The sequence below is a fragment of the Thalassophryne amazonica genome, chromosome 1 (genome assembly GCF_902500255.1).
Source record: "Thalassophryne amazonica chromosome 1, fThaAma1.1, whole genome shotgun sequence".
Lineage (NCBI taxonomy): Eukaryota > Metazoa > Chordata > Actinopteri > Batrachoidiformes > Batrachoididae > Thalassophryne > Thalassophryne amazonica.
In genome coordinates, this window is record NC_047103.1 from 155,484,651 (window position 1) to 155,500,576 (window position 15,926).

General features: G+C 44.2%; 1 protein-coding gene across 1 annotated transcript in view; it reads left to right on the forward strand.

The window, feature by feature from the left end:
• Positions 1-14,705, forward strand: part of LOC117517337 (cilia- and flagella-associated protein 47-like) — a 57,395-nt gene extending 42,690 nt beyond the window's left edge. The window contains 8 exon segments of the mRNA XM_034178363.1: positions 2,294-2,352; positions 2,451-2,588; positions 2,695-2,776; positions 7,359-7,472; positions 11,196-11,308; positions 11,681-11,831; positions 13,839-13,927; positions 14,618-14,705. Coding sequence (XP_034034254.1) covers positions 2,294-2,352; positions 2,451-2,588; positions 2,695-2,776; positions 7,359-7,472; positions 11,196-11,308; positions 11,681-11,831; positions 13,839-13,927; positions 14,618-14,705 — 834 coding nt within the window.
• The last annotated feature ends 1,221 nt before the right edge of the window (positions 14,706-15,926 follow it).

Genomic DNA, 15,926 nt, shown 5'->3' on the forward strand with positions numbered 1-15,926 from the left:
CCGACCCGGCTTGTCCGGGTGTCTGCTGTAGAAATCGGCCAGGAGGGCCGGGTCCAGGATGAAGCTCCTCTTCACCCAGGAGCGTTCCTCAGGTCCATACCCCTCCCAGTCCACCAGATATTGGAACCCCCGGCCCTTACGACGGACGTCCAGGAGCCTGCGTACCGTCCAAGCAGGTTCCCCGTCGATGAGTCGGGCAGGAGGCGGTGTGGGTCCAGGTGCACAGAGGGGCGAGGTGTGGTGCGGCTTAATACGGGACACGTGGAAGACAGGGTGGATCCGCAGTGAAGCCGGGAGTCGGAGCTTCACTGCGGCCGAGTTGATGATCTTGAGGATAACGAATGGTCCGATGTATCTGTCCTTTAACTTGGGTGAGTCCACACAGAGGGGGATGTCCTTCGTTGACAGCCACACCCCCTGCCCGGGCTGGTACGTGGGGGCCGGGGAACGTCGGCGGTCCGCATGGGACTTGGCCCTCATCCGGGCCTTTAACAGGGCAGAGCGGGCGGTCCGCCACACCCGGCGGCATCTCCTGAGGTGGGCCTAGACCGAGGGCACACCGACCTCTCCCTCCACCAGCGGGAACAATGGGGGCTGGTACCCCAAACACACCTCAAAAGGGGAGAGGCCGGTAGCAGACGAAACTTGGCTGTTGTGGGCATACTCGATCCAGGCCAGATGGTGACTCCAGGCCGCCGGATGTGCGGAGGTGACACACCGAAGGGCCTGCTCCAACTCCTGGTTGGCCCGCTCTGCCTGGCCATTGGTCTGGGGGTGGTACCCGGACGAGAGACTCACGGTGGCCCCCAGCTCCTTGCAGAAACTCTTCCACACCTGTGAAGAGAACTGGGGACCACGATCTGATACAATGTCCGATGGTATCCCATGCAGCCGCATGACGTGATGGACCAGGAGGTCTGCTGTCTCCTGGGCCGTCGGGAGCTTCGGGAGGGCCACGAAGTGGGCCGCCTTGGAGAACCGGTCCACTATCGTGAGGATTACGGTGTTGCCCTGGGACGGCGGGAGGCCCGTGATGAAATCCAGGCCGATGTGAGACCAGGGGCGATGAGGCACTGGCAGGGGTTGGAGGAGGCCCGTCGTCCTCCGATGGTCTGCCTTGCCCCTGGCGCAGATGGTACAGGCCTGGATGTAGTCCCGGACGTCGGTTTCCAGGGACGCCCACCAGAAACGCTGCTGGACTACCGCCACGGTCCTACGCACTCCGGGATGACAGGAGAGCTTGGACCCGTGACAGAAGTCCAATACGGCAGCTCTTGCCTCTGGTGGGACGTATAGTCTGTTCTTGGGGCCAGTCCCCGGGTCCGGGCTCCTGGTCAGGGCCTCCCGGACGGTCTTCTCCACGTCCCAGGTAAGGGCGGCCACGACAGTGGACTCGGGGATGATGGTCTCGGTGGAGTTCGACAGCCCCGCTTTGGCTTCTTCTTCGTGCACCCGGGACAATGCATCTGATTTTTGGTTCTTGGTCCCGGGGCGATACGTGATCCGGAAGTCAAAGCGCCCGAAGAACAGAGACCAGCGGGCTTGCCTGGGGTTCAGCCGCTTGGCGGTCCGGATGTACTCCAGGTTCCGATGGTCCGTGAAAACCGTGAAGGGCAACGATGCCCCCTCCAGCAGGTGTCTCCACTCTTCAAGAGCCTCCTTCACCGCAAGAAGTTCCCGATTGCCGACGTCATAGTTCCGTTCAGCTGGGGTCAACCTGCGGGAATAAAAGGCACAAGGATGGAGAACTTTATCAGCCTCCACGCTCTGGGACAGCACGGCTCCTATCCCTGAGTCAGAGGCGTCCACTTCTACTATGTACTGGCGATCAGGATCAGGCTGCACCAGAACTGGTGCAGTCGAGAACCGGCGTTTCAACTCCTGGAACGCGGCTTCGCACCGATCCGACCAGGCGAAGGGGACCTTGGTGGAGGTCAGGGCAGTCAGGGGGCTAACTACCTGACAGTAACCTTTAATGAACCTCCTGTAAAAATTTGCAAAGCCGAGGAACTGCTGTAGTTTCCTGCGGCTTGTTGGTTGGGGCCACTCTCTCACCGCCGCAACCTTAGCCGGATCAGGGGCGACGGAGTTGGAGGAGATGATGAACCCATGAGCTTTGCATGGCGTGAAAATTCAGTTGGAACAAGGCACACCTGGAGTCCAATCTCAGCAAAGATGCCATTCAAATCACTTTTCACAATTCCTACGAATGAGGCTTGAAATGGATTTCATGCGACTTTTGACTGTTCAGACTAGCAGCATGAGATCAGATTCAAATCAAATATGCACATAGCTTTTTACTGGCAGTCTGAACATGGCCATAGAGTGGAAATGGGTCAAGGAACACATTTGGTAATGTGTGAATGCAACAGCTCTGGTGTGATTTTGTACTATTCCAGTGGGACCGATTTGAACCCAGTTCAACACAAACCACATTTTGCTGTGTCTAGGTCTGTATTTGATATGCTTCATCACCTGACTGGAAAACAGATTCCTGATATTCCTCACAGCTGTACCTTTTCCAGAGATATAGACCAGCGTACTAATCAGCTGCAACAGCAGTTTGAAGCAATGCTTGCTTTTCTGAGGTTAGTCCACACATGCCGATGCATTGATTTCTTTCCTCTTGATGACCATTTATAACTTCTCCCATGAGCCACGGAAACATGTTCTCCATAATATTTCTGTGTTTAGCATACAGGGAGGCTGTCTGTGTCACATCAAACCAGCGTATTTACTGGACAGAGAAGAGTTCTATCACTGGTGCTCCCTCCAGGTAATATATATATATATCAGCCAAGCTTGAACCCTCGTGCGCATGTGTGAGTTTTTTCACGCCTGTCGGTGACGTCATTCGCCTGTGAGCACGCCTTGTGGAAGGAGTGGTCCAGCCCCCTCGTCGGATTTTCATTGTCTGAGAAGTTGCTGAGAGACTGGCGCTGTGCTTGATCAAAATTTTTTCAGAAACTGTGAGTCACATCCGAGTGGATGCCATTCGAGAAATTCAGCCGTGTTAATAACCATTTGTAAAATCCAGGCGGCTTTTGGTGGCTTTCAGTTGAGTGAGTATCTGAGAAATTGTTTAACAGCAGGGCATGTTCCAACTTGTCCTTGAGGCTTCCAACGGAGGTGTTTTTCCTGTGGCGGGCGCGCCGCGCTGGCTGCGAGCCGACGCGCCAATCCGACCGCACGTCTTTCATTAAAAAAATCTCCTTTAACAGTGGAATGTCCGGATAAATGTTGATTCCGACCTCTTCTGAAAGTTCTCTGTTCTCTCACGACGTCCTGGGTCAACAGAGGCTTAAATTTGGAGGTTTTCAGCTTGAAACAGGATGACGACGTCGCCTCGGAGCGCTGCGCGACGTCCCGCTCCGTGGGAAGTCCTTACAGCGATAGAAACAATCCAAAATCTCTCATCAGCCGTTAAAATTTTTACAGAAAACAAGCTGAATTTCTCGAATGGTGTCCACTCAGATGTGCCTCACAGTTTTTGAAAAAAATTTGATCAAGCACAGCGCCAGTCTTTCAGCAACTTCTCAGACAAAGGAATTCCGACGAGGGGGCTGGACCACTCCTTCCACAAGGTGTGCTCACAGGCGAATGACGTCACTGACAGGCGTGAAAAAATTCTTGCATGCCCACGAGGGTTCAAGCTTGGCTGATGTAATCACACGTGATTCAAATCCATATGGTTTTTTAAAAAAATAATAAGGTCGGATACTTTTCTAACAGACCTCGTATATATACAGTGAGCAAAATAAGGATTTGAACACCCTGCGGTTTTGCAAGTTCTCCCACTTAGAAATCATGGAGGGGTCTGAAATTTTCATCTTAGGTGCATGTCCACTGTGAGAGACATAATCTAAAAAAAAAAACAAAAAAAACAGAAATCACAATGCATGATTTTTTAAATAATTTACTTGTATGTTACTGCTGCAAATAAGTATTTGATCACCTGTGAAAATCAATGTTAATATTTGGTACAGTAGCCTTTGTTTGCAATTACAGAGGTCAAACGTTTCCTGTAGTTTTTCACCAGGTTTTCACACACTGCAGCAGGGATTTTGGTCCACTCCTCCATACAGATCATCTCCAAATCTTTCAGGTTTGGAGTTTCAGCTCCCTCCAAAGATTTTCTATTGAGTTCAGGTCTGGAGACTGGCCAGGCCACTCCAGGACCTTGAAATGCTTCTTACGGAGCCCCTCCTTAGTTGCCCTGGCTGTGTGTTTGGGGTCATTGTCATGCTGGAAGACCCAGCCATGACCCACCTTCAATGCTCTTACTGAGGGAAGGAGGTTGTTTGCCAAAATCTCGCAATACATGACCCCATACATCCTCCCTTCAATACGGTGCAGTCGTCCTGTCCCCTTTGCAGAAGAGCACCCCCAGAGTATAATATTTCCACCCCCATGCTTCACAGCTGGGATGGTTTTCTTGGGGTTGTTCTCATCCTCTAAACATGGTAAGTGGAGTTGATTCCAAAAAGCTCTATTTTGGTCTCATCTGATCACATGACCTTCTCCCATGCCTCCTCTGGATCATCCAGATGGTCACTGGTGAACTTCAAACGGGCCTGGACATGTGCTGGCTTGAGCAGGGGGACCTAGCTGCCCTGCAGGATTTTAAACCATGACAGCATCATGTGTTACTAATATAATCTTTGTGACTGTGGTCCCAGCTCTCTTCAGGTCATTGACCAGGTCCTCCTGTGTAGTTCTGAGCTTTCTCAGAATCATCCTTACCCCACAAAGTGAGATCTTGCATGGAATCCCAGACCGAGGGAGAGTGACAGTCATCTTGTGTTTCTTCCACTTTCTAATAAATAATCATAACAGTTGTTGTCTTCTACCAAGCTGCTTGCCTGTTGTCCTGTAGTCCATCCCAGCCTTGTGCAGGTCTACAGTTTTGTCCCTGGTGTCCTTAGACAGCTCTTTGGTCTTGGCTATGGTGGACAGGTTGGAGTGTGATTGATTGAGTGTGTGAACAGGTGTCTTTTATACAGGTAACAAGGTCAAACAGGTGCAATTAATACAGTTAAAGAGTGCAGAATAAGAGGGCTTCTTAAAGAAAAATTAACAGGTCTGTGTGAGCCAGAATTCTTGCTGGTTGGTAGGTGTTCAAATACTTGCAGTAGTAACATACAAATAAATTATTAAAAAATCATACACTGTGATTTCCGGATTTTTTATTTTTTTTTTAGATTATGTCTCTCACAGTGGACATGCACCTAAGACGAGAATTTCATACCCCTCCATGATTTCTAAGTGGGAGAACTTGCAAAACCGCAGGGTGTTCAAATACTTGTTAATTAAATCATATTTTTGGGTTCTGCACAGTGGTTCTTCAAACAGTTTGCTTTGGTGTGGACATTAAAAATGATGATCCTTATTTTCTCAGTAATCATTCATTGACAGGGCTTAACGGATCAGGGTACTGACAGCTGCTAAAAGTGCTTATGCCATTAGCATACAATATTAAATCTGATGAGAATTTCATTAAGTGTGAATATTGTAGCAGAGATATCTTAGAAGATCTGATGTGTTATTCCATATTATTCCAGGTGCTTGTAATGAAATACGTGGTGTGTCCATAAAGTAACGGTCCTTTTTATTTTTTTAAAAACTATATGGATTTCATTCATATGTTTTTACGTCAGACATGCTTGAACCCTCGTGCGCATGCGTGAGTTTTTCCATGCCTGTCGGTGACGTCATTCACCTGTGAGCACGCCTTGTGGAAGGAGTGGTCCCGCCCCCTCGTCGTATTTTCATTGTCTGGAAATGGTGGAATGAAAAGGACTTTTTTTCCCATCACAATTTTTTCAGAACCTGTTAGAGACTGGCACCTGGAAACCATTCGAAAAGTTATCTGGCTTTTGGTGAAAATTTTACGGGCTTCACAGAGAATAAGGACTTTAACTACAGCTTTAAGGACCCCTTTAAGGACGGTCGGTGCGCCGCGCTCTGAGCTGTGACGTCGCGGCACAAACCACTGGATCGATTCGCTGATGAAGCGAAGGAACACCTCCGTTTCGGAGTGTTAGAGGACAAGTTTGGACATGCCTATCTCGGCTTTAAGTGCTTACCAGTCGAGTGAGTATAAGAGAACTTGTGGAGAGCTGGACATGTCCAAACTTGTCCTCTAACACTCCGAAACGGAGGTGTTCCTTTGTCTCGCTTCATCAGCGAATCGATCCAGTGGTTTGTGCCGCGACGTCGCAGCTCGGAGCGCAGCGCACCGACCGTCCTTAAAGGGGTCCTTAAAGCTGTAGTTAAAGTCCTTATTCTCTGTGAAGCCCGTAAAATTTTCACCAAAAGCCAGATAACTTTTTCAAATGGTTTCCAGGTGCCAGTCTCTAACAGCTTCTGAAAAAATTCTGATGGAAAAAAAGTCCTTTTCATTCCGCCATTTCCAGACAATGAAAATCCAACGAGGGGGCGGGACCACTCCTTCCACAAGGCGTGCTCACAGGCGAATGACGTCACCGACCCTCGTGCGCATGCGTGAGTTTTTCCACGCCTGTCGGTGACGTCATTCGCCTGTGAGCACTCCTTGTGGGAGGAGTCGTCCAGCCCCTCGTCGGAATTCCTTTGTCTGAGAAGTTGCTGAGAGACTGGCGCTTTGTTTGATCAAAATTTTTTCTAAACCTGTGAGACACATCGAAGTGGACACGGTTCGAAAAATTAAGCTGGTTTTCAGTGAAAATTTTAACGGCTGATGAAAGATTTTGAGGTGATACTGTCGCTTTAAGGACTTCCCACGGTGCGAGACGTCGCGCAGCGCTCTCAGGCGCCGTCGTCAGCCTGTTTAAAGCTGAAAACCTCCACATTTCAGGCTCTGTTGATCCAGGACGTCGTGAGAGAACAGAGAAGTTTCAGAAGAAGTCGGTTTCAGCATTTTATCTGGATATTCCACTGTTAAAGGAGATTTTTTTAATGAAAGACGTGCGGACGGATTGCAGCGTCGGCTCGCAGCCGCCGCGACGCTCCGCCACAGGAAAAACACCTCTGTTGGAAGCCTTAAGGACAAGTTGGAACATGTCCAGCTGTTAAACAATTTTTCATATACTCACTCCACTGAAAGCCATCAAAAGCGGCCTGGATTTTACAAATGGTTATCAACACGGAGGTGTTTTTCCTGTGCCGCCGCAACGCGCCAGGTGCGTCCCGAAATAAATGCTCGTGATAACCTCCTATACAGTGACAAGACACAACAAAAACCCTGTAACTGAGCTTTCCCTTAGCACAGACTGACAAACAGACACAATTTCCAAATCCTGTATTGTTTATATAGAAGTCCATAAGCCATCACAGGTGGAAATAATCCATTGTCACTGGAACTTGACAGAAATGAGCAGCCAATTCTCATTTCATTTCTCATTTGTGTCCACCTGTACGGGAGGTTGCCTCAGTACCTGCCAGTGCGCACCATCACTTTGTCAGGAGGCTTGCACAGCACCTTTATCAAGAAGGTAACATGCACAGCATCATAAATCAAAGTAATGAATTCTGGCTCACACTGTATCAAAAATAATACAAACTTTAGCAGGATCATACAGTGAAAGCACATTAACAGGATATGAGGCACGCACACACAGATATACAGTAGTGTTCAGAATAATAGTAGTGCTATGTGACTAAAAAGATTAATCCAGGTTTTGAGTATATTTCTTATTGTTACATGGGAAACAAGGTACCAGTAGATTCTCACAAATCCAACAAGACCAAGCATTCATGATATGCACACTCTTAAGGCTATGAAACTGGGCTATTAGTAAAAAAAAAAAAGTAGAAAAGGGGGTGTTCACAATAATAGTAGTGTGGCATTCAGTCAGTGAGTTTGTCAATTTTGTGGAACAAACAGGTGTGAATCAGGTGTCCCCTATTTAAGGATGAAGCCAGCACCTGTTGAACATGCTTTTCTCTTTGAAAACCTGAGGAAAATGGGACGTTCAAGACATTGTTCAGAAGAACAGCAGAGTTTGATTAAAAAGTTGATTGGAGAGGGGAAAACTTAAACGCAGGTGCAAGAAATTATAGGCTGTTCATCTACAATGATCTCCAATGCTTTAAAATGGACAAAAAAAAAAAAAAACAGGGACGCATGGAAGAAAACAGAAAACAACCATCAAAATGGACAGAAGAAAAACCAGAATGGCAAAGGCTCACCCATTGATCAGCTCCAGGACGATCAAAGACAGTCTGGAGTTACCTGTAAGTGCTGTGACAGTTAGATGCCTGTGTGAAGCTAATTTATTTGCAAGAATCCCCTGCAAAGTCCCTCTGTTAAATAAAAGACATGTGCAGAAGAGGTCACAATTTGCCAAAGAACACATCAACTGGCCTAAAGAGAAATGGAGGAACATTTTGTGGACTGAAGAGAGTAAAATTGTTCTTTTTGGGTCCAAGGGCCGCAGACAGTTTGTGAGATGACCCCCAAACTCTGAATTCAAGCCACAGTTCACAGTGAAGACAGTGAAGCATGGTGGTGCAAGCATCATGATATGGGCATGTTTCTCCTACTATGGTGTTGGGCCTATATATCGCATACCAGGTATTATGGGTCAGTTTGGATATGTCAAAATACTTGAGGTCATGTTGCCTTATGCTGAAGAGGACATGCCCTTGAAATGGGTGTTTCAACAAGACAATGACCCCAAGCACACTAGTAAACCAGCAAAATCTTGGTTCCAAACCAACAAAATGAATGCCTCGCAGATGTGAAGAAATCATGAAAAACTGTGATTATACAACTAAATACTAGTTCAGTGATTCACAGGATTGCTAAAAAAGCAGTTTGAACATAATAGTTTTGAGTTTGTAGTGTCAACAGCAGATGCTACTATTATTGTGAACACCCCCTTTTCTACTTTTTTTTTTACTAATAGCCCAATTTCATAGCCTTAAGAGTGTACATATCATGAATGCTTGGTCTTGTTGGATTTGTGAGAATCTACTGGATCTACTGGTACCTTGTTTCCGATGTAACAATAAGAAATATACTCAAAACCTGGATTAATCTTTTAAGTCACATAGCACTGCTATTATTCTGAACAATACTGTACACTAACAGGATTACAGTCGACTGTACATTGAGTTAATGACACATTATCAAGTTAAGCCACTGCAGGGGGGGCAAACATGCTGAAGAACCAGGAGCTAGTTAATGGTGGCTGATAACAGAAAAAACAAGACAAGTATGTGAATTAACAAGCAAGACACAGGTGCATGGCCACAAAAGAGAAACCACAACACTGAAACAAAGGGAGACAAGATGGTTGTGTGACACAAGGAGAAAACTAAAATGCCATTTACATGCCCGGATCCAGACCGGTTTGGACCCATGCAGTTACATCGGTCCAAATTTTTTACGCATTTTTCGTCATGGGTTAAAAAAAAAAAAAAAAAAAAAACTTAAATAATCCCGAATAGTGCCGAACGTGGCCCCACGGTGAACACAGCTTTGGTTTCCATGTCAACCTGTAGTTATACGGATTTTGCCGAGTTTCAGAGTTATACGGACGTACAAATAAAGTCGGATATTCAGGGTTTGGTCTGCAGTGGGTCTATAACCATTTCTGCAGCGTGACTCCACTTTGAAGCCGTGAACCATTGAAGCAATACTTCGATTCAATGGCTCGTGGCTCTTTGATTCGCTGCTCTACAGAAGCGGTAAGTCCGCTTCTTAACCCCTCTCAAAGCCATTAAAATATCATGAGTCACTTTTGTGTGTATTAAAGTCACTAACTGGGACTCTTGTCTTGTTGCAGTCAACAAACGAGAATCGTCCTCCGTTCCGTTCACATAGCTCGAAACGCTGCGCGGCTCTGCCGAGACAGAGTCCGGTTGGACTTAATAACTTCAAAATGAATTGCCGCTTTAAATAAAATGACACCTCTTTCCAAACGTTGTAATACAGACAGGAAACTACAATCGACTAAAACGTTTTTTTTCTCCCAAAATGAAACGCGCTGTATTTCTTTACAAATTACATCCTGAAGTGAAGCAAGAACTCAGCTCAGATATATGAAAAGACATTCATGCCAATAATGTCTGAAAGGAAATGCTTTTGACAAAAATGATAGATTTTGTTTATTCCTGTTTATGTCCATAGATCAAGGATCCACCATGTAGAGTTTATTATGTCCAACGTTTAAGGATCCAGTGACCATTTTCACATTTATTTACTTTAAGACTCAATAAAATGTTCAATTTCAATTCAGTTTCAATTTAATCGGCTTATAAAGTGCCAAATCACAACAAAATCTAAATATACTAAAACAAATACATCACAATTGTACACATATCACAAATACATCACAATTGTACACATATCACAGTTGTGAAACTGTGATATGTGTACAATTGTGATGTATTTGTTTTAGTATATTTAGTCGTGGACATGATGAATATTGTTACCTGCTGGACTGTTTCTAATTTTGATTGGTATTAATGGAAAATGTCTTCTGTGAACTGTCTGTATCTCATTATATTATTATTAAGAATATATGCAGTCATATTTTTATTGATTTTATCAACTGGAAAAAAAACAAAACATATATAGCAGGGGTGGGCAACGAGGGCCGAGACAGTGCAGGTTTTCCTTGCAACCAGTCACCTCAGCAGGTGGGTGCTGATGAGCTTCTCCTCTGAACATAAACACCTGATAGTCAATGAAATGACCTGCTGAGACACCTGATCTTTAATGAAATCACATGCTGAGGTGATTGGTAGAAAGGAAAACCTGCAGTGTTTTGGCCCTTCATGGCACATGATTGCCCACCCCTGATATATAGATTTAGGTATAATTGAAAGATTTTGGCAATAAATTTGATCCTGTTTACAGTCGATTTTTGTTATAGTGTTTTTTAGGACATCATATTTATACAAATAGGTGTTCACTATGGTCCACGAAGTATAATAAATATATTTTAAAAAGTGTGACAGTGTATGTTGCACACAAATAAAAGAATGATGTTTATTGAATAACAAGACGTGTACGATTTTTATTTTATCACTGGGCAAAAATGCATATGTCAGATTTTCACTCTGGATCCAGCCCTGATTTAAACATAAAACAGACACGGGCAAGAGGTGAAACCTGACGCAAATTGAAACTGATATTATTTTTCCCGTTCACTGTTGTATTTTCTAGAACAGCAACATTTCTGTGTGTTTGTGTGTGCACATGGCAGGTGCTGCTGAAAAACCCATCCCTTAAAGCTGTAAAATATCAGGCCTTCATTTTAGGAGAGGACCCCCAGCTCTTCTCCCTCCCTGATGGATCTGCTGTTACTATTCCCCCAAAGTATGTGTACATTCTCCTGGAAGTCACACTGATTACACCTGTGTTTCTCAGCACCGATCCTTATTGGCCTTAAAGCTGCCTGTATGTTGCTGTTTTTTTCCTCACCCAAGGCCAATAATCTCAAAGCATGTAACTGGCACATCCAGTTGGCTGTCTGCTGCTTTTGAAGGACATTTGGATCTGGCTCACATTTTAACTGACTGTTTCCTAATCACAGGACCATCTGTCCCCAAAATTAAATTGAAATCTGTCACTTTTTACATATTTTGCACAGTTAATCACACGGGTGATTACAGGATCTATACACTTTTTATCAGTCAACTGTTGCTGTTACTAAATGTTACCAATTGTGCATGGTTTCCCCCTCCCCAGTACAAGCATTGAACTGACCATCCAATATAGCCGCTCCTTCCTGCAGCCCATGGAAGCAGTACTTCTGCTTGTCTCCAGCTCTGTTTTTGGCCTGTGTGGGACCACTCTCACCTTCAATCTAAAGACCCACATCAGTGACATCATACCCACAGTAAGTACATTAGATCTGTGACAGGTGAATTGTTTTGTTGGTTGATAAAATGGTTGGTTGGTTGCCAACAAAGTCATATACGAGGTCTTAGAAAAATATCCGACCTTATTATTTTTTTAAAAAACCATATGGATTTGAATCACGTGTGACTGCGTCAGACAAGCTTGAACCCTCGTGCGCATGGGTGAGTTTTTTCATGCGTTGCGGTGCAGCCGCTCAGCGCAAAGCAACGCCGTGATGAAGCCTCACGGGACATGTTCTGGCATGTCCAGCTCATGCACAATCACAATCGGATAGTCACACGACTGGAAAGCAACCGGAATCCATCTGAAATCCACCTGAAAGCTGTCCTGAGAGACCAACACCGAGGTTGTTTTGTGCCGCGTAATGAACGGAGCCGTGGCGCGTCCCTCCGCTTTTCTTTCCATGAAAAAAACTCCTGTAACGGTGGAATGTGCTGGAAAAAGTGCTGATGTCCACATCTTCTGCCTTTTGTGAAAGTCAGACGAGGTCCCGGATCAACAAAGCTTTCACGTTGGAAATGATCTGGTTGTTCCAGCGGGGTGTGAGCCTGTCGATGGGGGCTGGGAGCGTGCCGCGCTCTCAGCAGTTGTGGGCCGTCCTTAAAGCAGCAGTAACACCCCGTAATCTGTTTAATCTCCATAAAATCATCCCTGAAAGCCATATTACTTTTTCGAACAGTGTCCACCTGGACGTCTCTCACAGTTTCTGAAAAAAAATTGATGCAGCAAAGCTCCAAATCGTTCAGACATTTATTCGCAATAAAAAATAGATGAGAGGGGTGGACCACACCTCATTCAAAGCTAAACATCCAGCTTTCTGATTAAGTGGGTGGCTGTTTGGCTATCGTACACTAGGAGTGCACTTTTCTTACTGGTATTAAGATATTAAAGCTAGCATATTGTTTGATAGCAGCCACACATGGTGATGTGGTTTAAACCTGCCTTATTTGAAAGGATTAACACTGCTGAGGTGATCTGTCTTCACAGACCTCCTCACAATCTGGGTCAGACCATGGTCTGTCTAGTATTAAGTTTTGCATGAATGGGATGCGGCTTAAAATGAGTCATGACAACAGGACCTCATTGGTTAATTTCTACCTACTGCTGAGGCTTGTTAAGTTGTGCAGATTCTAGCTTGATCCTCACGGTTTTTACCCAAGGCCAAAATATGGCCATCGGGTATTGCGAAGTCCGCCCATCTGTCCATCTGTCTGTCTGTCCATCTGTGCTCAGCATTCCTATTACTGCCAGGGTCTTCAAATTCACATGGAGCATTCTTGGGACATAGACCTTGGACAAGTTCAAAGATGGCTAACCTTGACCTATTTTAAGAGGTCGAACAGTCACATTCTGTTTCCTATTTTTATGCTCATACGGCCGAGGGTATTTTAGCATTGCGTTATATTTTGTGACTGTTGTGGAAAAAGGGCTGAGTGTGCCAGAGGTATAAAGGTGAGTGATCACATTTTGTACACGGCGTCTCCCATTTGGCTTCACATTTCATAAATCATGTTTACACATTGTGCTTCACCTCAGTCAACAGCACACAGACCTCCTTGTTCCACAGGACAACAGGATACAGACTGTGATCACAAACAAATACTGTTGCTGAACTCATAAACACTGACTGAGAATGAAGGACTGAAATGGTGGGAGTGATGAAAGAAAACATGAGAAGGGACATGAATTAACAATGAGATGCAAGTACGCAAACAAGACGGAAGCAACCAAGAGTGCACAACAACAATCATCAAATAAACTAGATGAGTGCAGACACAGAGGAGCATATCAGCAGATATGTCAATCCCGTGTCTCTGAAAAAGGTATTAGAGCTATCTTGGCTTGATACCTGTGTGATGTGAGTAGTACTCACTTGAAAGATGTGTCTCACATATCACAGTGTTTGGAGCAAACAGTCTTCCCGCAGGCTGGTTGTGACAGAGCCGTGATTAAAGGTATAAATTTGTAATGATTCTCTCTTCAGAAAACTGTAGAGTGCAAGTGTCCGTGCTATCAGCTGAAACTGATCCAGCTCCCAGTAATGAACCATTTCAACAAGAAAGCTAGCTTCAGGTAAGTGGTCCAGTCCCACTGTCCATCCTTAGGGACGCAGACTTTGAAGCACATTCACCCTGACTTACTTAAGAGTTTAGGGCTGTCCTGCTGCCAAATTGTCTGGTGCACGAGTGCTCTCAGACAGACAGTTTGAACCCGTTATACCCACTTTCCATAAGCTGGCATGTCTGACTTTACAAAATGGAATTCCCCACAGTTGAACACATTGTTATGTTAAACATGGGGTGATCTTGGGAAGCCCAGAAATGTAAATCGTAAGTAACTGCTATAATGGGATGTCTGGCATACTGGGTGGGCAGACATGTCTAAATCTACAAAAAAAAACTTTAGTAAGTATTAAAAATGTTACGTAATAAACATGAAATCAAAGGAAAGCTACCATTATGCTATGCTACACACAATTGTTCATTATTTATTTATTTGAATTTTTGCTTCTTGATGCTGTTGTGACAAAAAATAGTAAATTATTTAATAATTAGCTCTCATCCACTCAAAGTGAAGCGGGTAGAGCATGCTCAAATTCAGCATTTGGCTTGTCAGATGCCTTGCCCATGAAAAAGCACATTTGTAAGAACTCTTATTTGGCTTTAGTTCATTTTGAGTGTTGTTGGATTTACATATGTATGTCTTTTTTGTTGAATGATGTAACTGCATTCAAACCTTGTTCTGGGTGTTTGTGTGTCTTAGGGTGATTCTGCTGGAATCAATATTCAATCCACTGGAACCTGAAAAACCTGCAAGTCTCATTCAACAGGCTTTCTCCAAAATAAGGTAGACTAACTCATGCACTGTGCACAAGAGTGAGTAGTACACATTCACAGTACAAAAAAAAAAGTTTACATTATATACAGAGCAGAATCTTTTCATCAGTATGAATCTTTGTCATTATGAAAAATGATCAAAAAGGTTAATTTAGCTATGCTGAATGTAAACATACTGTGATGAAAAAACAAGCAAGAGAACAAGGATCCACAAGTTTAAAAGCTTGCTGATAAACATCCAAGAATTCAAAGTTTAACACAGGCGGAGTCTCAGATATACAAACACTTATTTGAGAGTGGGGAAGAAGGTGCGTCATAATGAGATACATATCAAACAAATTAGTTAATGAGCAGGCAAGAGCAGCCTCACCCTCCTCGCCCCCCTCGCCCCCACCAACTATAGAAAAACAATGAAACTCCAAAAACACAGGATCATGTCAGAAATTCAAACTGTCTACTTTCAGTTAGGCGTGACAAACTAATGTATTGCTTCGATGATGATGTACACTGACAAAAGAACCAACTTTAAAAAGCATTACAATTGGTAAAACCTGAATGAATTAAGTTGTTTGAACTTAGGTTTGTAAGTTTGAGTTGATCTAGAGTTGATTTAACTTACAAACTTGATTCATTCAAGTTTTACCAATTGCAACCTTTTTTTAAGTTGGTTCAGCTATTCTCTTTTTCAGTGTACAGGCATCCATTTCTCACTGGACAAGATGATGATATTTCAGACTTAATGAATGAATGAAAGATCCAAAAACTGGCAACATAAGAAAGGCTGTGTCAATGTCCAAAATGGCAATACCATAACACAGAACCAACTCCAGATTATTATCAATGCAATTAGTCGATCCCTGGATTAGTTGAAGAAATCTGAGCATTTCTACAGCATCCATAAATACATTACTGAGTGGATCTGAAGGCTTATTAACATGAATATTAAAGTTGCCAACAATAAGGATCTTATCAGCATCAGTCACCCACTGTCATGATCCAGCCCTGTTGGGCCCGGCTGTTATTATTTTGAAGTCTTTTTTTCCACGTTTGTACTCTGAGCCTTTTGTATTTTTTTTTAATCATGCCATGTATCATAGTCATGCTTCAGCTGGTCTTGTTTCTTGTTCTTGTCAGGTTTTCATGTTGTCATTGGTTTTGTTTTTGTCAGTTAACCTTGTATTAATTCACTCTTGGTCACTTAGTTCCTCCAGTCTTAGTTTGATTCTGTTTACTTC